This window comes from Bicyclus anynana, chromosome 25, assembly GCF_947172395.1.
Source record: "Bicyclus anynana chromosome 25, ilBicAnyn1.1, whole genome shotgun sequence".
Lineage (NCBI taxonomy): Eukaryota > Metazoa > Arthropoda > Insecta > Lepidoptera > Nymphalidae > Bicyclus > Bicyclus anynana.
Genome location: NC_069107.1, coordinates 6058082 through 6083134, shown reverse-complemented (window position 1 = coordinate 6083134; position 25053 = coordinate 6058082). Strand labels below are relative to the sequence as shown.

Below are 25053 nucleotides of genomic sequence, written 5' to 3'. Positions count from 1 at the left end.
AATACATTACTGGCTAAGAAACTTCATTACAAATCCAATATGACGGCCTCCCGAATCACTTGTAACTATATATGTAAGAAAATCTTGGAATCTTAATTTGACCGACTTCCCGGTCTTCGATTAGGATGAATGCACACGCTCTGAGTTCTGATGACAATACATGTCTAGCTAAGAAACGTCATTACAAATCCAATAGCCTCCCCAAGATGGCGGACTGGCTGTTTGAAATCCACCCTCATGATGTGGATATCAAATGCGAGGGTTTGCTGTCAGGAATACGAAAGTCACGTGACTTAAATCCAATATTTGTATTTTCAGTGTGTGCTAAAAGCGTGTTTTTTAGTTTTTTAAACTATTTAAAGTTATTAATTTAAAAAAATATATTATTCACTTACTCAGCGAGTGCTTTTATGATCGCTTCGGGGGTGTCCGGGTCCGGGCGCAGGGGAGGGGACAGCACGTGTGCGGCCGCGTGACGGAAGCAAGCGTTCGTGTAGTGCATACCTGAAACATGTTAGAAGGCACGGAATTGGATTAATTAGATTGAGATTTTTTTTTAACCGACTTCCAAAAAGGAGGAGGTTCTACGTTCGGCTGTATGTATGTTAACCTACAATCTTACCTGATGGTTAGTGATGATGTAATCTAGGATGGAAGCGGGCTAACTTGTTAGGAGGAGGATGAAAATCCACAGTCCACACTCCTTTCGGTTTCTAAACGACATCGTACCGGAACGCTAAATCGTTTGGCGATACGTCTTTTGTCGGTAGGGTGGTAACTAGCCACGGCCGAAGCCTCCCACCAGCTAGACCTGGACCAATTAAGAAAACCTCAATCAGCCGGGGATCGAACGAATAAATAGTAAACCAATTTTATAGAAGTAACAGGGTATCTGCGATCATATCTTTCGAAGCTACGGGGATTTAAAGGGTCAGATTTGCGACGCTGCCACAGATCGCTCAAAAACGCTCCACAATAAATAGAACGAAAGATTGACGTCGTCGATGCGTGAAATTAGAATTATATGGGCGTTCAAACAAAATTACAAATTTCTTTATTAGTGCGTTTATTAATATATATAATAAGTTAATGTTGACCTAAACAAGGTCAATCATAAAAATCAATCTTAGTCATCATCGCCATTATTAAATAGACTAGCTTCTGTCAGATCTATTTGACTAAGTTTACTCCTCAGGTTTACTCTATGTAGGAAAGTCCCTACTAGGCTAGGCTACTTTCATCCTGATGTTCTGCCCCGATTTATCATCTCTCAAGTCCGAATTTCAACTTAAAGTCCAAATTTCATTGATTCAGTGGATTGGATTGATTCAGATTCAGTGGTTTACCGTTTATCCGTGAAATGGTAAGTGGTAACAGACAGAAGTCCTGACCTCAACAGACTTTTAGTTTCAAATTTCAATTCAAAATTCGAATCTACATTTAGTTTCCAAATTCCATTTGGAATTTGGATTTGATAGTGAATTCTGTGGGCCGATCCCGGCGGCACTGCAATGCCGGGCCGACCCGTGACGGGAGTGGAGCGAGCCCCGAACATCCCGTCGGTTTACAAAAATCAGTTTAATATACTGGTCCCGCATTGCGGGAACTTTCAGATATTAAGCTGAAAAGAACAGATACTACACTTTGATCTTAGCCAAAAGGCCGAGAAGCGATACAGAACACAAATAATTCTGGGTACTTCAATCGTATGGCAGGAATCTTCTAAGCGCGTTATAAAATTGTAGGTATAAACACACAGTGACATCTATCGGAGGAGTAATACAATATGTTGCTTACATTGTATGTAAAAAGCACAGCGACATCTATTAGTAGCCGTATGAACTACGTAGTCATACAAAACGTTGCTCAAGAAATGAATTAATATTTTTTTAATCTACATTATATGTTGTTATTGTCATAATATTCTGAAAAATTATTTACTTTTTCTTTTCTTATCACAAGTTGTGAGTTTTTTAAAAGGTTTATTTAACTTGCCTTGTCCACATTTGTGTCGTTCATTAAATATAATAATATCAGTTAGAATGGTTTAGTTACAGTTTGAATACCAGTTGTAAAATCAGGATATAATTTATGGGCATTATAAAATGCACCATTTTAACCAAAAATAAAATAACTACTGAGAATTCTAGTTTATTTTGGTAATCTCATTTTCATTTGTTAAGGAATAATGGACTAATTGATGGTCTCCTTCTCCAAATTAGTTTTGCAGACAGACAGACTTAGTATTCCTATTTATAATGTTAGTATGGATTGGTGACTCACCGTCAGTGCCTACTGTAGCAGCAAGAGTTTCACCGATAATGGCCCTCCTTTGTCTTAGTCTAGCATTGCGGAGGGCATCCACTGCGCTCTTTGACATCATGTGTACTATGTATAGAGGTGCATTCATCTGTAACCAAATAACGATACATTGAATATACAGGGTGCTCGGGAGTATTTCCCATAACTGTAGACTTATATCCTTTACTCAACGAGTCAAAGATCAAGAACAATTATTTCGCCTCGCGAAGGATAGAGACGAGTTCAAGAAACTGACTGCCAACCTTCGCTAGTCGGTGAGGCACCCTAAGAAGAAGAAGAAGTAACACTTTTATTTGACAAGAGAGTAATACATTACCTGGTTCGCAGGCTCTATTGACAGCTTCCGCTTCAACCTCCTCATCACTGCTGAACCTCTGATGTGGAGATGCTATCATCGAGAAGAATTTCTGTATTCTGAGTCAATACATGACCTTTGTAGCACCTTTAGTACGAAGTACATTACCTGATTGGTAATACCGCAGCGTGCTGATCCTCTGGTAAAAAAATCTGTGTTATTACCTGGTTAAATTTCATGTTATCTGGACAGCGTTCGCTTCCACTCCTCATCACGCGAGAGCTCGTGATCCTCGGGGGTGGTGACAGCGACAGCAAGTAGCTTTTCTGTATTCCTGGCTATTTTAAGACCGCTGTAGCACTTTTGTGACGAATGTGAAATTCTGCGACGCGTCAATCAGAAGCGTGAACTTTTGCAGACCATCAAGACGAGAAAAGTCGGTATCTAGGGCACATGCTACGGCACTAGAGATACGAACTTCTACAGCTCATCTTGATGGGAAAAGTTGCTGGTAGAAGAGGCGGTGGTCGCAGGAAGAAGTCTCGGCTGAGGAACATCAGAGAGTGGACCGAGATCGCGAGCGCCGCACAATTATTTCGCCTCGCGAAGGATAGAGACGAGTTCAAGAAACTGACTGCCAACCTTCGCTAGTCGGAGAGGCACCCTAAGAAGAGAGCACTTTTATTTGACAAGAGAGTAATACATTACCTGGTTAGCAATAACGCAGGCTCTGTTAACAGCCTCCGCTTCCACCTCCTCGTCACGCGAGAGCTCGTGACCCTCGGGGGTGGTGACACCGGCAGCAAGTAGCTTTTCTGTATTCCTGGCTATTATGTGACCATTTTCTGCGTGCACCTGGAAACAAGAAATGATATTTTTTCTAGGTTATGCCACATATCGCAGGTTATTGGTCTGTTGTAACCAGAAATAATTGTGATGTGTGGCATAAAGATATTTTAATTATTCTTTATTTCTTTCATTTTTCAAATTGTTACAATAAACAATTAGTTTTACTAAGTTATTTTCTTACTTTTTTAGGTTTTTTTGTTTAGTTTGATTCTTGCAATTGAAATTTAAGCCCTTCATGCTAAATTCGCTATATTTTAAGGTAAATAAAACTGACTAGACACAAGGCTTTAGCCTATGTAACTTAGTGAAGATGTTCTAATTATTTGGCCTATGTAACTTAGTGAAGATGTTATAATAATTATGATGAAAGTTTTTAAAATTAGTCGAGTATTTTTTGAGGAAATCCGAAACAAACAAAATGTTCAAGAATATACCTCTGTATAATATTACTGAAATTCATATAAATTAATTTACCTGAGGCAGTGCTTTCAATTCGGCGCAGGTCTCAAACACCTGGCACAGCTCGTAGTCATCCAGCATCCAGGTGTCCTTATACGCCATGAACACCTTGAATGAGTTGACACCATGCTCTGCTACCAACTGCTGCATCTCCTTCTTTACTGATGGCGACCACCAGGTCACGCCTACATGGAGCCCGTAGTCGCAGCAGACCTGGAAAATTAATGATAATAGAAGAATACCTGTCAATCATCATCCGATGGAACGAGCTATGTTATTAGTATCTCTGCGTGATCGAATCAGAAATGAGGAGATCCGCAGAAGAACCAAAGTACCGACATAGTTCAACGAGTTGCGAAGCTGAAGTGGCAATGGACGGGGCACATAGTTCGAAGAGCCGATGGACGTTGGGGTCCCAAAGAGCTGGAATGGCGACCCCGCACTTGTAAGCGCAGTGTTGGCCGACCCCCCACCAGGTGGACTGACGACATTAAGCGAGTCGCAGGGATTCGCTGGATGCAGGTGGCTCAGTATCGTGATGTTTGGAAGTCCCTACAAAAGGCCTATGTCCTGCAGTGGACTTTCATTGGCTGGTATGATGATGATCATCCAATCATCTATCGGTGAGTTTGTTTGTGTTTGTGAGTATTTGACTGTTTGCGTGTTTTTTTAGTGAGTGTTTATTATCATAGATAGTGAATGTGAGCTATTTATAAACATCTATTTGTGCATGTCTTTATATGTATGTTGTTGTTGTTGTACGTAAATAAATAAATAAAAATAAATAAATCATCAACATCATTCTTATGATTCGTCCGGGCATAACTGTTTTCGAATCTTTATTGGCTTTTTTTTATAATGATTGGTAGAGTAGATTCGTCTACTCTGCCAAACTACCCGTCAGGTCAAGTTTGTTTTTTTTTTTGTATTCTCTGCAAATTAGCCCTTGAGTACGATCTCACCTGATGGTAAGTGATGATGAAATAAAAGATGGAAACGAGCTAAATCGTTAGGACTAGGATGAAATCCACAGCACTTTGGTACGTCTTTTTCGGTAGGGTGGTAGCTAATTCAAGTTTAAGTGATAAGGGTAACAAACAAACAGACAAATTCACGTTTATAATATTAGTTAGAAATTAGGGTTATATAATACAAGAATACGAAACTCCCCTTACAAAACTGTAAAACCGGTTAAAGTTTAGTAAACAAGTAAAAGTGTATTAATTTATGCACTTTCACTTATTTGAATACTGTTAAAAAACTTCGCCTTGATTTAGGAAGCGACTGGCGTATACTAATTTGTGGATCAACAATAAACAATACCGTCTTTTTATGGTCAATAGACTATAAACCAGTGGCGTGCACGAGGTTTTTAATTAGAGTAGGCATTTGTATGAAAACATAAAAAGCTTTTATTTTTTAGTTCAAAAAATTTTAGTTCGGCTCCTATAGGTGGCTCGTCAACACCTTGAAGTTACGGGGAATACTAATACTGCCGAGCACTCTTTATAAAGGAAAATACTCCTGAGCATCCTTTATAACTTTGCCTGAAGGAAAGCAATGTTGAGGTTTAGGACGCTTGCCTAGAAAACGCGTTTCACTATAGGTAGCATCATTACTTTGCAGTCAACCCCTTGCTTATATCAATAAAAAAAAATATATTTTTTTTTATTCTTGACTTGAGGAGGAGGATGAAAATCCACACTCCTTTCGGTTTCTACACGACATCGTACCGGAACGCTAAATCGCTTGGCGGTACGTCTTTGCCGGTAGGGTGATAACTAGCCACGGCCGAAGCCTCCCACGAGCCAGACCTGGACCAATTAAGAAAATCACAATCTACCCAGCTGGGGATCAAACCCAGGACCTCCGTTTTGAAAATCCACCGCGCATACCACTGCGCCACGGAGGCTGTCAGAATATATTGTTTTTAATAACTAAATAAGATAATACCTTGTTATCCGCTTTCTCCCTCCAGTTGTTATAAGCCTCAATGAGAGATTGTCCTTTATTGGGTAGAACGAAGTCAACTGAAATGGAAACAAATTTTGTTAAGTATTTTGACTACATATTTTAAAAATAACTACATCTTCGACCGAAATTCGTGTAAAATCCGTTCATTGAGGCAGGAGACTATTTTACAGTTTTCTGTAAAATAATACTCTATGTATAGTGGTAGGTTAGGTCAGAATATAATAAAACCGGGACCTTTGCTCATAATTCCAAGCAATAAACATCATCTATACCTACTTATATTAAAACTGTAACAGGTTAAATTTTGTACATTGAAGAAATTTTGACATTTTAAATTGGAGGGCATTATTTAATCGACAGTGATTTCAAAAATATTCTCTGTCTGTCTGTCTGTCTGTCTGTCCGTGTTTTTGTTGACCGGGCATCACGCTGAAACTACTGAATGAATTCAAATGAAACTTGGCGCAGTTTGAGACCATAATACGGAAAAGGTTAAAAAAAATACGAAAAATAATGTGATTCAAGAATTTTTAAAATTCAACCCCTGAAGTGGTGAAATAGGGGTTGAAAGTTTAAATTGATTTCCACGCGGACGAAGTCGCGGGCGTCCGCTAGTGATTAATAAATCTTTAACCTGCAATTGGACAGGATAACTTCCGTTGAACGATAAAAATCGACCAAGTATAATAACCCTAAAAAGAAGTTTGATATTAAATAATTTATGGATAGATTATTATTATTTTTTTTTTAATGATTGTTTGAACTTCAGCAGCTCAATTGCGAAATTTTGACATGCGATATTCCATACATATTGTTCAAATGGATCGTGAAATTTGTCAATACTATTACATTATTTTTCGTTTCGCGAAAACCAGTCGCAATGGACGTTAAATATATTATAATTTATTTTCGAGTAATTTGCTATTTATTATTTTAGATGAACATACTTGGAAATTAACATTTTTCACCCTATTATTTAATAGGATGACTACGTTTTGTAGCTTAATTTCATTCTTGTTAAATAGCTTAATTATCGACGGAGACGTCACCCTATCGATAAATATTGAAGTATGATTGATACTAATAATCGGTGTACATACATAAAAAAAAAAAATACCGACCGAATTGAGAACCTCCTCCTTTTTGAAGTCGGTTAAAAATTGGTTTCGCGAAAGCATTTCGTAACTATGGGCCGCAACAAATTAAACTTCAAACACAGTATAGTGTTCCGATGTTAAGCTACCACTGGTAGAATGATAACTTACTGACAGTGGTGGTGCCTCCAGCCACCGCCGCTCGCGTTCCCTTGTAGAAGTCATCAGCCGTCTTGGCCCCCATCATCTCCAGCTCGAAGTGGGTGTGGGGGTCGATCCCACCAGGCATCACCAGCTTGCGCGTGGCATCGATGGTCCGGGTACCACCAGGGATGATAAGGTTACGGCCCACTTGTCTGTAATCAGTCAATACATCTATTTATTTATTTGCTATTTTAGGTTGCGTATGTTTATAAGTTTTAGTAATTTTACAAACTTATTCACAAGTAAGTATTAAATAAACAATCGTACAGTGCAGTTCTTTATCGTTTATACCAGCGTTTCCCAACCTTTTTCAGCCACGGACCCCTAGCAAATCAAGCACAGTTTTCACGGACCCCCTAAATAATATAAACAGACCCTACCGGCAGAGACGTACCGCCAAGCGATTTAGCGTTCCGGTACGATGCCGTGTAGAAACCGAAAGGGGTGTGGATTTTCATCCTCCTCCTAACAAGTTAGCCCGCTTCCATCTTAGACTGCATCATCACTTACCATCAAGTGAGATTGTAGTCAAGGGCTAACTTGTAAAGAATAAAAAAAAAGAGCAAAAAAAATGCGATTGGGTCTTTATTTTAGTTAGTTAGGTACTTATAACTGTTTATTATGAAAAATATGAAAAACAAATAATGTAAAGGTTGGTGTTGCTTTTTTGCAACTAAATCAATGATATTTGGGTTGATGTTGCTAATAAGTTGTAATCTCAAATCAGTGCAATAAGCGTAGCGATTACGAGACATTAGCATTTATGTATGGTCCAGAGATAACACCGCGGAACCCCATACACATACTCGCGGACCCCCAGGGGACCGCGGACCACAGGTTGGGAAACGATGGTTTATATACACTATAACAAGACTTTTCTATAAGCTTGCGTTTAATAAAAACTTTGAACTTATTGAAAGAAATACATACACCATACTTATATGTGAATCAAACCGCAGGGTACAACTAGTGTAAGAAACTTGCAGCCTTTCCAAGTTTATCAATCCAAGTTATAGATGGCGTTAGTAGCTATTTTCATCGCGCTATGAAACTGTTTTAACGGAACCTAGATATATGTGTACAAAATGGTTTGAAAGTTTGACGTTTCGTTGTTTTAAACACAAATTTATCTTGATAGGGTGTTGATTGGGATATTGTTTGACACCCATTCGACACCCACAGAATCTTAAATAAATATATATTAAGTTCTTATCTCAATAGGGATGATGACAGTATTTTAAATTGTATATAAATCAAGAGTATGCTAATAGTAAAGCAATTTTGTAAAAGTAACAGGGTGTCTGCGATCATTACTTTCGGAGCTACAGGGATTTAAAGGGTCAGAATTGCGGCACTGCCGCGGATCCCTGAAAAACGTTAAAACGCCCCATACAAAATGGTACGAACTTATGACGTCGTAGGCACTTAATGATCGTTAGATTTGTATGGGCGTTTAAACAAAATTACTAATATCTCTATTATTTCTGCGTTTATGTTTATAGTTCATATATTAAAAAATGTCACATTTAATGTAAGGAAGCTAAAACTGTATGAATTTTCATCTAATTACGATAAAAGATTTTTAATAGATTTTGAAATTTTATAATCTTACTAGCGGATGCCCGCGACTTCGTCCGCGTGAAACTCGATGTAAACTTTCAACTACCGCTACCCTACCCCTACCCTACCCCTACCCTACCCCCACCCTACTCCTACCCTACCCTACCCCAACCCTACCCCTACCCCAACCCTACCCCTACCCTACCCCTACCCTACCCCTACCCTACCACTACCCTACCCCTACCCCGTTTTCTAATTATTATTAATATGAACTTTATACAATAACAATAAAGCTCAAATTGACTACGTTTTAGTTACAAATCATTTGTATGGGAAAAAGAAAAGGGCTATTTTAGGGTTTTTGGCAAAAAATTAAAGTTTATAATTAACAAATAAAAAATAGGGGTTGATCGTAGAGGGGTGAAAAATTGAAAGTATTATGAGATTTTTTATTGTAAGTCATCAAAAAATAAAAAAAAAATTTACCAAAAAAATTATAGTTTTTAATTAACAAATAAAATATAAGGGTTGATCGTAGAGGGGTGAAAATTTAGGGTTGTATGTATTTTTGTATGCTGTGTCATAAAAAAAATAAAAACAAAAAATTTTGCCTAAAAAATAAAAAAAAAAATTTAGGGGTGGACTACCCTTAACATTTAGGGGGATGAAAAATAGATGTTGGCCGATTCTCCACCCTGGCCGACAATCACGTTAAGGATCACAAAAATCGGTCGAGCCGTTTCGGAGGAGTTCAAGTTCGAACACCGCGACACGAGAATTTTATATATTAGATTTATTTTGCAAATATCCAGTCAATCTTTGTTTTTTATGTATAAATTAGTTAACATTGACCTTATTTACCCGAATTTATTATAAAAATCAAAATATTCAAACCTAGTCATCATTCCCATTGATTTTTTTTCTTATTTCGACCAATCTCATGATGAGATTAACCATGTAGTATATGCTTACATAACACACTCAGGATATATTATAGTGCACAAATGTGTGCGCAAGCACAGGTGCACTTTCTATTCCCTCACTCTCATAGTCCGATGGGACGGCAGACCAACACGACCGGTGAAAGATCAGGACCAACGGCTTAAAGTGCTCACCGAGGCACGGGGGTGTACTAACACCACCAACTTTCCAACTCTAGACTGCTATTAAGACTTGTCTTGTAACAAAAATCCCAGTAACATATTTTTTTTGTTGACTTGCCCCAAGATTCGAACCCTGGACCTCATCGTCCGTAGCTGTATCAGCTAACCACGGGACCAATGAAGCAGTTATAAAAATTAAAATAACTAGCCGATGCAATGTTTCACCCACGTAATTCCCGTACCTGTGAGAATACGGGGATAAAATATAGCCTATGACACTCACAAATAACCTGGCTTTCTAGTGGTAAAATAATTAAAAAAACGGTTTAGTAGATCCAGAGATTATCCCCTCCAATACCACAAACCTTAACTCTTTATAATATTAGTAAAGAACTATTTTCTTCCAGGACTCCAACCTTGGTCCTCACAATAAGCAGTTAAACTGCGTCCATTAAAATCAAGCTGAATCATTCACAATTTACGGCACAAAAACGATTTAATTTACCCCGATTAAGGGAGCAATCCTTAAGTAGTCGAAATTGAAATGGTTAACGGGATCTATTAAAGTATTATTGTTATGCGGGGTTTGATTCCCGTTTAATATATTACGACCTTTTTACGATCTATTAATTATTGTCTAATTTAATCTCTTTACAAAATTTTTTCGAGTAGTTTTGTTGTGGGTTCTTTCTTTCTCAAGACGCCTTTGGTACCCTTATAGGTAGCTTTGATTTTATGTTTACCACTTCAGTTATCTCCATTACATTACAAAACTGCCGTGGTCCAATGTTTAACCTATGTGGCTACAGACCAATAAGCTCCTGGATCTAAGACCTTATAGTCAAAAGGTTCGGTTTGAGCTAGGTCGGGCTACCACTTCAGTTGTGTGAATTTTAAGAAATTAAATATGACGTGTTTAAACGGCGAAGGAAAAACATCGTGAGGAATCCTGCATACCAGAGAATTTTCTTAATTCTCTGCGTGTGTGATGTCTGCCAATCCGCATTGGGCCAGCGTGGTGGACTAAGGCCTAATCCCTCTCATTCTGTGAGGAGACTCGAGCTCAGCAGTGAGCCGAATATGGGTTGATAATGACGACGAGGACACCGAGCTCGTTAAGCCGTGTGACCAACTCATCTCTCACACCCGCAAGGGCGTGGAGACAACAGTTCCAGGGTTGAACCCCTCCCTTTCCTGTGATCGCAGACACATGCCGTTAACAGTTAGGATCGATGGGTTGGCATTTGTAGGGGTCACCAGACCACTGGGAAAGCCAGCCTAGTGGAACATTGAAAGAAAGTTAAGACAACAAGAATTAGGTGGGGTGGAAGCTGAGATCTCCCAGGAGTCGCGTTAGTGAAATAATCTAAGATCTTCTAAATCTAATGAAATATGGCATCTTGCGAAAAGGCTCTACGGTCAAGAATCTTCTATGATATGGAGTAATGCCTCTAATGTGAGATGAGTTCGGCGGATCCGCTTGCAGAAAGTCTCTTAACTAGCCGACCGACTCATCAAGACTTTCATCTTCAGATACTACACTATGATCTTAGCCAAAAGGCAGAGAAGCGGACTTGCGGCTCGAGATGACAATGACCTCGTCTCGTCGGAAAACTTCCATCGGCGACGGGAGTTAGCGTACCGGTGGCATAAGAAACGACGTGACTCAGAGCGCATTGTGACGGTTCCACGGGGGAATACGGGAATCTTCCGTTGATGATGTTGTTGTTGATTGTTGTTGAAAGGGGAGAAAGCGAATATAGGGACAAGGACGAAAAATAAATAATTTGTAAGGAGTCAAGAAGGCGGCTCGGGAACACGCGAAGAGCAAGTACCGGACCCGCCCTCCCACTGATTCGGCACGTATGACTGCGAAGTCGGGTGGGCCATGGTGGGTTTCCATCTTTAGATTCCTGGCAAAGATCGTGTTACGCACGAACCTTGAAGCGAAGACGGCGAAGGGCAACAGATTGTCGTCTTCGTAGGGCCATTTGTGGATTTGTTAGTCAACGCATACCTGATTCTGGCATTGCATAAATTTGTCAGACGGGACCTAATGCAGATTTTGTAGATCCCGCATATCATAGGCAGCGGTAGTTTTGAGTGGTTGCTTTCGTTTGGGTGATGACCATCTTAGAGTGCGTTGTGTTGAGACAAGTCCCAGACATTCATTAACACATAACAGTGGTCATTATCACTATAAGCCCGCCAACCCGCATTAACTAAGGCCCATCAGGCTGATGGGTCTAAGTTCCATATCCCCTCTCCTATGAAGAGGGCGGTCTGGACCTGAGGACCGTTAAATAGGCAGATTTTTTATTTTTTTTTATTTTTTATTTTTTTTTATTATTCTTTACAAGTTAGCCCTTGACTACAATCTCACCTGATGGTAAGTGATGATGCAGTCTAAGATGGAAGCGGGCTAACTTGTTAGGAGGAGGATGAAAATCCACATCCCTTTCGGTTTCTACACGGCATCGTACCGGAACGCTAAATCGATTGGCGGTACGTCTTTGCCGGTAGGGTGGTAACTAGCCACGGCCGAAGCCTCCCACCAGCCAGACCTGGACCGATTAAGAAAATCTCAATCTGCCCAGCCAGGGATCGAACCCAGGATCTCCGGTTTGTAAATCCACCGCGCATACCACTGCGCCACGGAGGAGATAATGATGATGAAGATGATGCACTCACCATATTGAATGCATATATTAGGTCATTCAACCTGTCACACATAGTGTTGCAATAGTTTAGCACTAACTCGTAACAAAGCCGACGACACTACTCTATAATTTATGCTAATAGCTGTCACCCACTTATGGGCATCGCTGTTATGGTGCTGCGGATACGCTTGTTGGCGCATTGTTTCCGGTGCGGGTATCGGGTGTTCTTAATTTGAAAATTATTTTGAAGTCATCACACTTCCTTTTTAAAGTCAACTGTATATTTTACTTTGTTTGCCAAGCTTTTGTATTAATTTGTTAGCTAAATTCTGTTTTCTTCAGTAGATTGCACAGGGCATCTACAAAAGAAAACAGAAATCTAATGTATGTCATTTGAATAAAATTATTTTAAAAATTGGGCTCGTGCTATATATTTTAATAGGAGAAACAAAATAAAAAATTTGCATTTCAGGAACTACTGAATAGATTTTCATTCAATTTTCATTTTCATTTTTAGATTAGGGAAAGACTGAAACATAATTTTATTACAATTGTGGCGAGCCAAGGAGTTCACTTTACATAAGACTGGCTGTCTCATCGCATGTTTCGAATTTAGAACACGATTCTGCCTGGCTGCGCACCAGAGAGGCGCAAGGGAGAATCGGGCCGTCATGTACTATTTGAGTTCTCCACACAAGCGGCTGATTTCCATACAACAGCCTGAATTATACTTATAACTATATATTATTATTTCACCGCCTCCATTACTTAAGTACTATTAATTTGTGGAATATATATTATGCTATAACCTACAGGCGTCTTATTCCCAAGTATAAGTATTAAAGCAAGCATTGAGACCAGCGCTAAATTGGTGACCACCGACTGGAGAACACTACGCAACTGAATTGACATCAGACAATTGACACTTGGAGAAATATGTTTATGAATCGTGATATCAATACTGCCTACGATTTTAAGAAGAATTACAATATCTAGTGAAGTCTGTTCAAAGAGAATAAATGTAGAAGAACTATCGTCATACTTATTCAAGGCATTTATATGTGGTTTACATCGATGAAATCAGCGACATATTATTTACGTGATTATTTATTGAAATTTCAATGGCAATCCGTAGGAGTTTTCATCACGGACATTTAAAGACAATAAATGATAGTTTTAAACGATTACCTAGCAACGTTGTTTACTTCAAAAAAAAATTTATTATTTTCATGTTTATAGATTTTTTTCTCGCGTTTATAGTTTATGTAATATATTTTTAATGTATTTACAATTTTTTCAGACAAATAATTTTTAAGTATGGATATATCAGTACTAATAGAGGAAAATGCAATGTTAAGTGAAAAACTAAAGCAACTGGCTGAAACAGTTGGCCTTTTAATCAGGGACAATCACACTCTTCGTGAAAGTTTGGCCCATCGCCCTACTCCTCCTTTTGAATATAAGGTCGGTAAGGTTTCTTCTATTTCGGACCAAACATCCGAAGACAGCCTCTTGTCGCGCATTGAAGAATTATCAAAAAAAATTGCTGCTTTGTCAAAATTTTACCAATCAAATAACAATTTCACTTCCTCTTCCCACAAAAACAGAATTGATATGTGCTGGTATCATCGCACGTACGCAACTCGTGCACATAAATGCATCAAGCCGTGTTCATTTGTTGATAAGAAGAATTTGGTTAGACAATCAGTAGAGACGATGCCTAGTTGTCTTTTTCGAAGTCGTCGGTTATTTGTTTCGGACTGGAACTCGAAAAAACGTTTTCTTATAGATACCGGCTCTGATGTATCTTGTTATCCAGTAAATTGGTTAGAAAAACGTCCAAAAACGTCGGACTACACCATGCGCGCTGCAAATGGTAGCGATATTCGAACTTTCGGAACTATTTTATTATCATTAAATTTAAATTTACGTCGTGATTTTAAATGGAATTTTATAATATGCGATGTTAGTACTGCAATAATAGGCGCCGATTTTTTATCTTATTTCAATTTGGTACCTGATTGCGGATCCGGTCGCCTTGTAGATAAAACTACGGGATTGTCATGCACGGCGTCAATAACAGTGTTCGAGCAGGAAAGTATTAAGACCGTGGACATCACCTGTGAAATTTTATCAGAATTTCCGGAGCTCGTGAGACCTCCTGGTCCTACACGGGACATCAAGCACAACACGGTTCATTTCATCCGAACAACGGATGGACCACCGGTGTCTTGTCGCCCGCGCCGCTTGGGACCTCCCAAACTAGCTATTGCTAAAAAGGAATTCGCAAGCATGTTAGCGTGCGGTTCTGCCAGGCCGTCAGATAGTGCGTGGTCTTCTGCCTTACACCTGGCTCCAAAAGGGGAGTCTGACTGGCGTCCGTGTGGCGACTATCGCGCTTTAAACGCCCGTACTATTCCAGACCGGTATCCAGTTAGACATATAGGTGATTTTAATCAAGATTTGGAGGGTTCGACGGTTTTCAGTACCTTGGATTTAGTAAAAGCGTACCAACAAATTCCTGTTGCAAAGGCTGACATTTGCAAAACGGCGATCGTGACTCCTTTCGGTTTGTTCGAGTTCCCTTTTATGACTTTTGGCCTTCGTAACGCTGGCCAGACGTTCCAGAGGTTCATCGATGAGGTGCTTCGTGGTTTTGATTTTTGTTACGCATATATTGACGACATATTAGTTTTTTCCAAAAACCAACAGCAACACAAGGAGCACTTACGATTATTATTTAAACGTTTAACAGAGTATGGGGTAGTCATAAATGAAAAAAAATGTAAATTTAATGTTCCAGAAGTAAAGTTCCTGGGCTATAAAATTAGCGCAGCAGGCATTAGCCCGCCCGAGGATAGGATCAAGGATTTACAGGGTTTTCCCTTGCCAAAAACGGTACAAGGTGTTCGACGTTTCCTTGGCATGGTCAATTTTTACCGCAAATTCCTGCCCAGCATTGCCCGGTATCAAGCCCCACTTATCGACGCTTTATCAGCCATTCAAGGTAAAGGTGCAAAACCATTTATTTGGACGCCTGACTTGGAACGCGCTTTTATTGAATGCAAACAAAGTTTGGCTAACGCTACACTCCTATCTCATCCAATAGCTAACGCGCGGTTAGGATTATTTACGGACGCTTCATCCTCTCATGTTGGTGCTTGTTTACAACAAAAATATAAAGATTCATGGAAACCAATCGCATTTTTCAGTAAAAAACTGACTGAAAAGCAATCATCATGGCCAGCTTACTATAGAGAACTATTGGCTGTTTATGAGAGCGTACAACATTTTAGACACATCTTGGAAGCACAAAGCGCTACAATATATACCGATCATAAACCATTGTTGTATATGTTTAGCCAACGCCGTGACAAACTTCCCCCCGTTCAACTTAATCAATTAATATTTATTTCTCAATTTACCACAGATGTTCAGCACGTCAAGGGAGCTGACAATCTGGTCGCGGATGCTTTTTCTCGGGTGGAAGGCGTTTCAGCGCAGGACTTACTCAAGTCCCTAGCGCAGTCACAGGCATCCGACGAGGAGCTTATCTCTCTGCAGGATTCAACATCGTTACGTCTAACAAGAGTCCCAGTACCTGGTACAAATTTTGAGCTGGTATGTGACGAATCCACAGGAAAACCTCGTCCCTTTGTAACTACTCAGTTTCGTAAATCCATTTTTGAGAGTCTTCATAACCTCAGTCATCCGGGGGTCAGTGCTACTTCTCGATTAATTGCTGAGCGTTTTGTTTGGCCATCTATGCGCAAAGACTGTCGTAATTGGACTCGTGCATGCACAGAGTGTCAACGGTCTAAGGTTACCCGCCACACAGCTTCTCCATTAGCAACTTTTTCACAACCATCAGAGCGTTTTTCAACAATACATTTAGACATAATTGGCCAGTTGCCATACTCTAACGGTCAAAGTTACTGCCTCACCGTCATCGACCGTTTTTCACGGTGGCCTAAGGTATTTCCTATGCCAAACATTACCGCTGAGACTTGCACTGCTACATTTATCTCTGGCTGGTTAGCCAGATTTGGGTGTCCTCGTGTAATAATTACTGACAGAGGATCTCAGTTTAGCTCGCATCTGTTTCAGAAGATCGTTGAACTGACCGGTGCTGAGCATCGCATGACAACTTCGTATCACCCTCAATGCAATGGTATGGTGGAGCGGCTGCACCGCCAGTTAAAGGCGGCGATAATGTGTCACGCCAATCCACAATGGACCGAGGTATTACCCTTTGTTTTATTAGGAATCAGAAGCTCCTGGAAGGAGGACCTTGGGGCATCGTGTGCTGACCTGGTATATGGGGAACCGCTACGGTTACCAGGGGATTTTTTTAATCCCACCAAAGACCAATGCTTCGACCAGACGTATTTCGCTGATAGGCTTCGCACACATATGGCGAAATTATCTCCATGTCCTGCAAGCAGACATGGTAACAAAAATTTTTATGTCCCAAAAGATCTGTCTACAGCAGATTTTGTTTTCCTACGTAGGGGAACGATTAAAAAGGCATTACAACAGCCTTACATGGGTCCCTTTAAGGTATTGGAACGAAGCGAGAAATATTTTAAGATCGAATCAAAAGGAAAACCCATCTCCGTTACCATTGATCGCCTAAAACCAGCCTTCGTGTTACAGCCTGATCAACCCGAACTATTGTCACCAGCGGTTACCACTCGATCAGGTCGTAGAGTTCGTTTCACAGTTCCTTTCCAATGTAAATAGATTTTTTTGTTTTGTTTTAAATTTTTCTCTTGTTGCTCTTTTTCTCTCTCCGCAGGGGGGTGGTGTGGCGGAGTCAAGGAGTTCACTTTACATAAGACTGGCTGTCTCATCGCATGTTTCGAATTTAGAACACGATTCTGCCTGGCTGCGCACCAGAGAGGCGCAAGGGAGAATCGGGCCGTCATGTACTATTTGAGTTCTCCACACAAGCGGCTGATTTCCATACAACAGCCTGAATTATACTTATAACTATATATTATTATTTCACCGCCTCCATTACTTAAGTACTATTAATTTGTGGAATATATATTATGCTATAACCTACAGGCGTCTTATTCCCAAGTATAAGTATTAAAGCAAGCATTGAGACCAGCGCTAAACAATCTATACTAATATTATAAAACTGAAGCAAGAGAACGCGCTAATCTCAGGAACTACCAGTCCGATTTGAATAATTCTTTCAGTGTTAGATAGCCCATTTATCGAGGAAGGCTATAGACTATATTTATCCCCATATTCCTACGGGAACGGGAACCACGCGGAACCGCGCGGCGTCAGCTAGTATATCATACATTCGTACATCATTAAACCCAGTCTTCTCTCAATATGAGAGAGGTTTCGTTAGCCCAATGCGGTTTGGCAGACTTCACACACGTAGAGAAATAAGAAAATTTTCTCTGGTATGCAGGTTTCCTCACTATGCTTTTCTTTCACAGTTTGAGACACGTGATATTTAATAGGGATGATGACAGTTTTTTAAATTGTATATAAATTAAGAGTACGCTAATAATAAAGCAATTTTGTAAAAGGAACAGGGTATCTGCGATCATTACTTTCGGAGCTACAGGGATTTAAAGGGTCAGATTTGCGGCGCTGCCGCGGATCCCTGAAGAACGCCCCATACAAAATGGCACGAACTAATGACGTCGTAGGTAATGTAATGATCGTTAGATTTGTATGTGCGTACAAACAAAATTACTAATATGTTTGTTATTTGTGCGTTTATGTTTATAGTTCACATATTAAAAAATGTCACATTTAATGTAAGGAAGCTAAAACTGTATGAGTTTTCATCTAATTACGATAAAAGATTTTTCATAGATTTTGAAATTTTCTCTAATAATCTCATTTATTTTGCAAATATCCAGAAAATCTTTGCTTTTTATATATAAATTAGTTAACAATGACTCTATTTACCCGAATGTTTCATAAAAATCAATATATTCAAACCTAGTCATCATCCCCATTGCAAACATGCCGTTCAAAAATAATTCTGTCTCTATATTTATTCCACGTATAACAACTTTACTGTTGAGTACATACTTTTTTCTAAATTAATTGTTATTAGTTTTTCTATAAAATATTCTGCACCATATTATATAGCTTTTTATTCACACCTAATGGTTTGCATGAGTTGCATTTTTTTATCTCTTTTGTTGTTTTTTTTTTAAGAAATCTCCTACCTGCAGATTTTTTGTACTTTCACAAGAGTTAATTAATTAAAAATAAATTAATTTTGTTGATGTTTTATTATCTCATTTTTATCGTCGTCATCTACCCATATTCGGCTCACTGCTGAGCTCGAGTCTCCTCTCAGAATGAGAGGGGTTAGGCCAATAGTCCACCACGCTGGCCTAATGCGGATTGGCAGACTTCACACACTTCACACAGAGAATTAAGATAATTCTCTGGTATGCAGGTTTCCTCACGATGTTTTCCTTCACCGATTGAGACACGTGATATTCAATTTCTTAAAATGCACACAACTGAAAAGTTGGAGGTGCATGCCCCGGACCGGATTCGAACCCACACCCTCCGGAATCGGAGGCTGAGGTCATATCCACTGGGTTGTCACAGCTCATTTTTAGGTTAATGACTTATTTATTTTAATGTCAGTCTCCTTAAACGAGAGGAAATTTGGAGTTTAAAGTCACCACTCCTTTTCAGTGCGGAGATTAGAGAGCTAAAACATTATCTCTATACATAATGTTAGCCGACAAGAAAACGGGGATAAAATATAGCCTATGACACTCACAAATAACGTGGCTTTCTGGTAGTAAGAGAATTTTCTAAATTAGTTCAGTAGATCCAGGGATTATCCCTTGCAACACCACAAAATTTACCTAAAGAGGGAATTTAAAACTTATAGTCACCACACCTTTTTAGGGCGGGGAGGTTGGTGGGCTAAAACATTAGGTAATATAATGTACATGCAGATCGAAATTTACTGAAAATTAAGATTTTTCATTAACCCGATCTCGTTACGGGCAGCTGAAAAAAATTATTGCCTTCACGAGGCAATCATCGAGGCAACGCATGTATGCAAAATAATGATTGTTATCGCCGCGTTAGTCGCTTTTAAATTTGAAATAGTAGTCTGTGACAGATATGACGTCGCCCGATCTCGTGTTTGCTTCAGTGTGCTCGTGGCGTTCAAACCGTCCACATCTCTTGTTGTGTAATTCTTTATGGGTTACTTGGTATAGGCGGGGAGAGTGACTTGAGTGGAAAAGGGGAGTGTTTTTTAACAGTCAAAGGTACCTTTAACCCTACACACATCGTTCACAAGTACGTGACTTCACTCAAGGTCATTCTCTGCCATTCTAGGGTCTTATTTTGGTTACAGTTTGATTTGTTAATTAAGTTGTCCTGACAAGTGTTGTGAACAGTTACGCGCGGTGCGTGGTAGCGGGTGCGCGTTTGCAGTCGCGAAGCCGGTATTTTTATTAAACTACCTTACCATTAAGCGTTTAAGAAAATGAGTGAAAAAAGTAAGGGAGGTATTATATATGATTTGAGTGAAAGTGATGGAACATGTAATAATAATTTATCAATAGATGATCCGATGGGAAGTAATTCTCCTATATTAAATAGGCCTAAAGAAAAAAGAGTAAGAAGTGACAGTGGAAAGGAAGAGGAGGATAACGAAGGATTTACCACAGTAGAGAGAAGAAGGAAGCGTCTTGCTCGCGATAGCTCAAAGGTACACGATGATCTATATGAAATATGTATAACTTCGAAAGAGATTCTGCCAAAACAGATTGGCTTTGCCAAGTTTCTTCGTTCATTGAACGTACTGAACATATTGAGGGTTAGGTATAAAAGTCCTTACAAAGTCATTGTGACATTATCAACAAAAAAAGATGCAGATTACCTACTTAACTGCCCGAAACTAGTTGAGTTAGGATATAGATGTCAATCTACCCTCGAAACGAACTTATCTTATGGTATAGTGAAACAAGTAGAACTGGAAGTCGATGAGGAAGATTTACAGAAAATATTTAGTTGCGAATATGAGATTGTTTCTGTAAAAAGATTGAGGAGAGTAGCAGATGATGGAAAATGGATAGAAAGCGAGACGGTGCGGCTTAGCTTTAAAAGTAATCGTTTACCTAGCTATGTCTATGCATACGGGTGCAGGCTTAGGGTGGAGAGGTTTATATTTCCCGTTACTCAATGCTCAAAATGCTGGAGTTTCGGGCACCTTATGCGGGTGTGCCCAACTAACAAGACATTATGTCCAAAATGCGGTGAAAACCACGTAAACTGTGAAACCAAGTCCTTCAAGTGTATTAATTGTAAAGGCAGACATATGTCATTAGATAAATCGTGCCCAGTATTTAAAAAAGAAAAGGAAATACGAAATATAATGAGTGAAGAAGGAGTGACATATCGCAAGGCTCTAGAAAACTATTTGCAGAAAGTGAAAATGAGTACTCGGGATCAGGAAAACTATAAAGAGACAGAAACAAGAAGTCAGTATGGAGTGAATTCTCAGAAGTTATCGTATAGAGATATCTTAATAAATAAAAATTTCACTGAAACCGAACACAAAAAAGCGAACGATAGTGGTGGTAGTGAATTAAATAGCGATCAAGAAGAAGATATTGCTGAGCCTTGTTGTAGTAAACGTAAAAGGAAAAGAAGGAATAAATCAGTACATAAAGAGTGGGATTTTAGTGACATCATACAGTCAGATCAAGAAAATAGTCAAAGAGAGGCAGAAATGGGAGAACATCAAAAGAAGAATAAGAAGAATACTTTTTCTTTTACACGATTGTGGCGGAGAATTAAGGCAGTATTCTTAGCTGAGATGTCTTTTGAAGAAAAGATTAAAATTGTAATGAAAGTTGCGTGGGAAGAGTTGTCTTTGATGCTGATTAATTTAGTGAAAGATGGTGTTTTGCAAAATATTTTCAAGTATATATTTAATGGATAAGACCTTTCAGTTTAATATAGCTCAATGGAATTCACAAAGTTTAAGACCGAAAAAGGTACCATTTGAAATATTGTTAAATAGGGAAAAAATTCATCTGGCATTGGTAAGTGAAACGTGGCTTCCACCAGATTCTGATATTAGGTTCAATGCATACAATATTTTCAGAAAGGACAGATTAGACGAACATGGAGGAGTGGCTATTATTATACATAAATCAATCAAAGCACAGCTATGTAATACAAAAATTAATAATGCAGGTATTGAACTCATTCATGTAAAAATATTTAACTGCAAACTACTAAAAAATATTGTATCCATTTACTGCCCTTCTTCTGTAAACACGACAAGAAATGATTGGGATGACATATTTTCTATGTTTTCTAAAACTTCGATAGTAGCAGGAGACTTTAACGGGCATCACACTAATTGGTGTAAAAATAATGATAGTCGAGGTATTCAGTTGTTTGAGTCTTCCATTGAAAATAATTTAGTCTCATTAAATAATGGGGATGCAACGAGGGTAAAGTATGTAAATGGAGTGTTACAGAAGACTGCGCCTGACATTACGTTTGCTACCACAGATATAGGCATTTTGTGTAACTGGAAGGTAACTAATGACAATTTGGGAAGTGATCACTTAGTAATTAAATGTTCGTTAATATATAAGGATCAAATAAATTTGACATCTAGACGAAATTTTAAATTAGCAAACTGGAAGTGTTATAAGGAATGTTTAGATAGATTGTTTATTAATAAATCCCATCCGAATGATATGCAAACTATGTATAATTTTTTTATAAGTAATATAAATATCGCGGCCGATTCAAATATTCCCAAATACAAAATTTGTACCAACCCTTGTCAAAATTTTGTACCGAAACATTATTGGAATACCACCTTATCTAAACTTATAGCTCAAAGACGTCTTGCTTTGAAGGAGTTACGCCGTAACCCTACACCGAGTAACTTACAAAAATTTGAATCTAAAGTATTAGAAGTACAGCGTGTGGCTAGTGAAGCTAAGGCAAAATCTTGGGAAACATTTTGTAATACTATTGATGAGTCAATTACGGCTTCAGAAATGCTACGTAGAATGCGTTGGATTAAGGGTCTTCGCAATAGTCAATCATTCGCATCCGACGAACAGTGTGAAGAACTTCTCTGTAATTTAGCGCCTGATTCTGTTAAATTGTCTCAGCCGGTGTTTTCATCTTATAATAACTGTCTTGAAACTAATTTTAGCATGCAAGAGTTACTTAACTGTATTAAAAAGAAAGACACAGCGTCGGGTGAAGATGGTGTTACTTATTCCATGATTTATAACCTTCCTGTATGTGCTAAAGAATATTTACTCGCAATGTACAATATTATTTTTCAAACAGGTATCATTCCTGAACAATGGCGTAGAATACAAGTAGTTCCTATCCCTAAGGTGGGAAACTCTAGTAAATTTAGACCTATTTCGCTTATATCATGTCTCTGTAAAATTTTTCATAATATGATAGCTAGAAGAATAGAATGGTTTATAGAAAAAAACAAAATATTAGCCGAAAGTACTCACGGTTTCAGACGAGCGCAGTCAAGTCTGGATTGTTTGATAAGAATAATTACACAAATACAAATAGGCTTTTCTGAAAAAATACCAACTATAGCCTGCTTTCTTGATGTTGAGAATGCATACAATAATATTTTAATACATAAAATGGTTAGTATACTGGATGATCTAGATGTAGGAAGTAAAATATGTAATTATTTATGGCAGTTTTTGAGTGAGAGGCACCTTATAATTAAAAATACAATCAATAATTCGGAAATGGTAAGGTGGACAAACAAAGGCTTAGCACAGGGAGATCCAATATCCCCACTTCTTTTTAATATAGCAACATATCAAATTAGTAGATTGATAAAAAATACGTTTATCTGTCAATATGCAGATGATTTTGTAATTTATGCACAAAATAAAAGTCTAAGGGTATGTACTTCCAAAATTCAAAGTTCATTAGATTTATTTATAAGTGTTTTAGAACAAATAGGTCTAGAAATATCAGTTAGTAAAACAAATTTTTGTGTATTTAGCAGACGTCAGCGACAAGAACAGGTTAACCTTTATATTAATGACCAAACAATTTCCTCTTCTAGTAATACAAAGTATTTGGGTATATGGTTGGATCGGTCGCTATTATGGAAAAAACATATTGATGAATTGGGTAAAAAAACAATGAAAATTTTGAACATCTTGAAAATGTTATCGGGACCTTCTTGGGGCGTACACCCTAAGCATCTAAGGAAACTTTATATATCACTACTTAGAAGTAGACTTGATTATGGATGTTTTTTATACGATAATAGTGCAAAAAGTAATTTATACAAATTGGATAAGATACAGAATCAGGCATTACGTATAATAGGGGGATTTATCAAAACTACGCCTATTCATGTAATGGAGTCAGAGTTATGTCTACCGCCGTTATATCTGAGAAGAAATTATTTAGCCACAAAATATTGTTTAAGAGTACTAAGCTGGTCGAAAAACACTACTGCATGGCTATTAAATAATTGTCTTTCTCTTTGTAAAAGTAAACCGTTTTGGCGTTGGAAAAAGATTCCCTTAGTACCTTTGATTTATAATGAAATTAAGAATGAAAAGTTACATTCATGCTGTCCTCTACAAATGTTTTCGCTTAGTACTTGGGTTACGAATATTAATGTAAACAATATTATATATACAGACTTGGATAGTATTAAAAAGGCTAAGAAATGTTATGAAGTAAATGTACTTAAAAATCAAATATTAGAGGAATTAATTAGTAAATATGGTGACTATAATAAGTTGTTTACAGATGGTTCCAAATCTGATAATGTGGCAGGGGCAGCGTTTCATGACTCTGACTCCAATAGTAATAGCTTATATAAAATTAACACAGATATATGTATAATGTCGATAGAGTTATTTGCAATATCGGCGGCTATATCATATGCAGTAGCTATTAAATATAAAAAAGTTGTCATATTTACTGATAGTAAAAGCGCCTTGCAGCATTTAGCTCGGTGCGCCTCTGGGCACAGAGGAGTTCCGGTAGCGTATGCTATTTTAGCAAGGATTTATAATATTTTGTGTGAATCTAGTATAGACTTGAGATTGCAGTGGATTCCATCGCATATAGGTTTAAAAGGAAATGAGAAGGCTGACCTGCTAGCAAAAAGTGCATGTTTAGAAGGAAATGAAATTTTTATTATGCCGAGTTATTCAGAGGTTACAGTAAAATATAAAAGTCAAAATCACGATTTGTGGAAAGAATACTTTGACCAACGATCCAAGGAAAAGGGTATTTGGTATCGTACAATCCAGAGTCAGCCTTCTAGAGTTCCTTGGTTTCAATCAGGAAAAATAAAAAGATTTTTAATTAAAATAGCAAATCGATTACGATCTGGACACATTCCATCAAATAAATTTTCATTTTTAATGAAGAAATCGGAATCGCCAAATTGCGAAATATGTGGAGTGATTGACGATGTACAACATTTATTGATGGAATGTGTTAAAAATGGTCAGGAAAGAGAAGACTTAATC

At 38.3% G+C, this 25053-nt stretch overlaps 1 protein-coding gene and 1 non-coding gene across 3 annotated transcripts in view; both read right to left on the bottom strand.

Annotated features, from left to right (window-relative positions):
- The window catches only part of LOC112058325 (dihydropyrimidinase), a 78313-nt gene that overhangs the window by 12946 nt on the left and 40314 nt on the right, over positions 1-25053 (bottom strand). For both annotated transcript variants that reach the window (XM_024099067.2, XM_024099068.2), the window contains exons 3-8: positions 7165-7349; positions 5879-5955; positions 3941-4138; positions 3326-3472; positions 2284-2410; positions 396-504 (exon numbers count right to left, since the gene is read on the bottom strand). In XM_024099067.2, the coding sequence (XP_023954835.2) occupies positions 396-504; positions 2284-2410; positions 3326-3472; positions 3941-4138; positions 5879-5955; positions 7165-7349 (843 nt within the window). The remainder of the gene's footprint in view (positions 1-395; positions 505-2283; positions 2411-3325; positions 3473-3940; positions 4139-5878; positions 5956-7164; positions 7350-25053) is intronic.
- On the bottom strand, positions 1482-1674 carry LOC112058343 (U2 spliceosomal RNA). Its single transcript, XR_002887767.2, has one exon. It is a non-coding gene; the product is annotated as a U2 spliceosomal RNA (small nuclear RNA).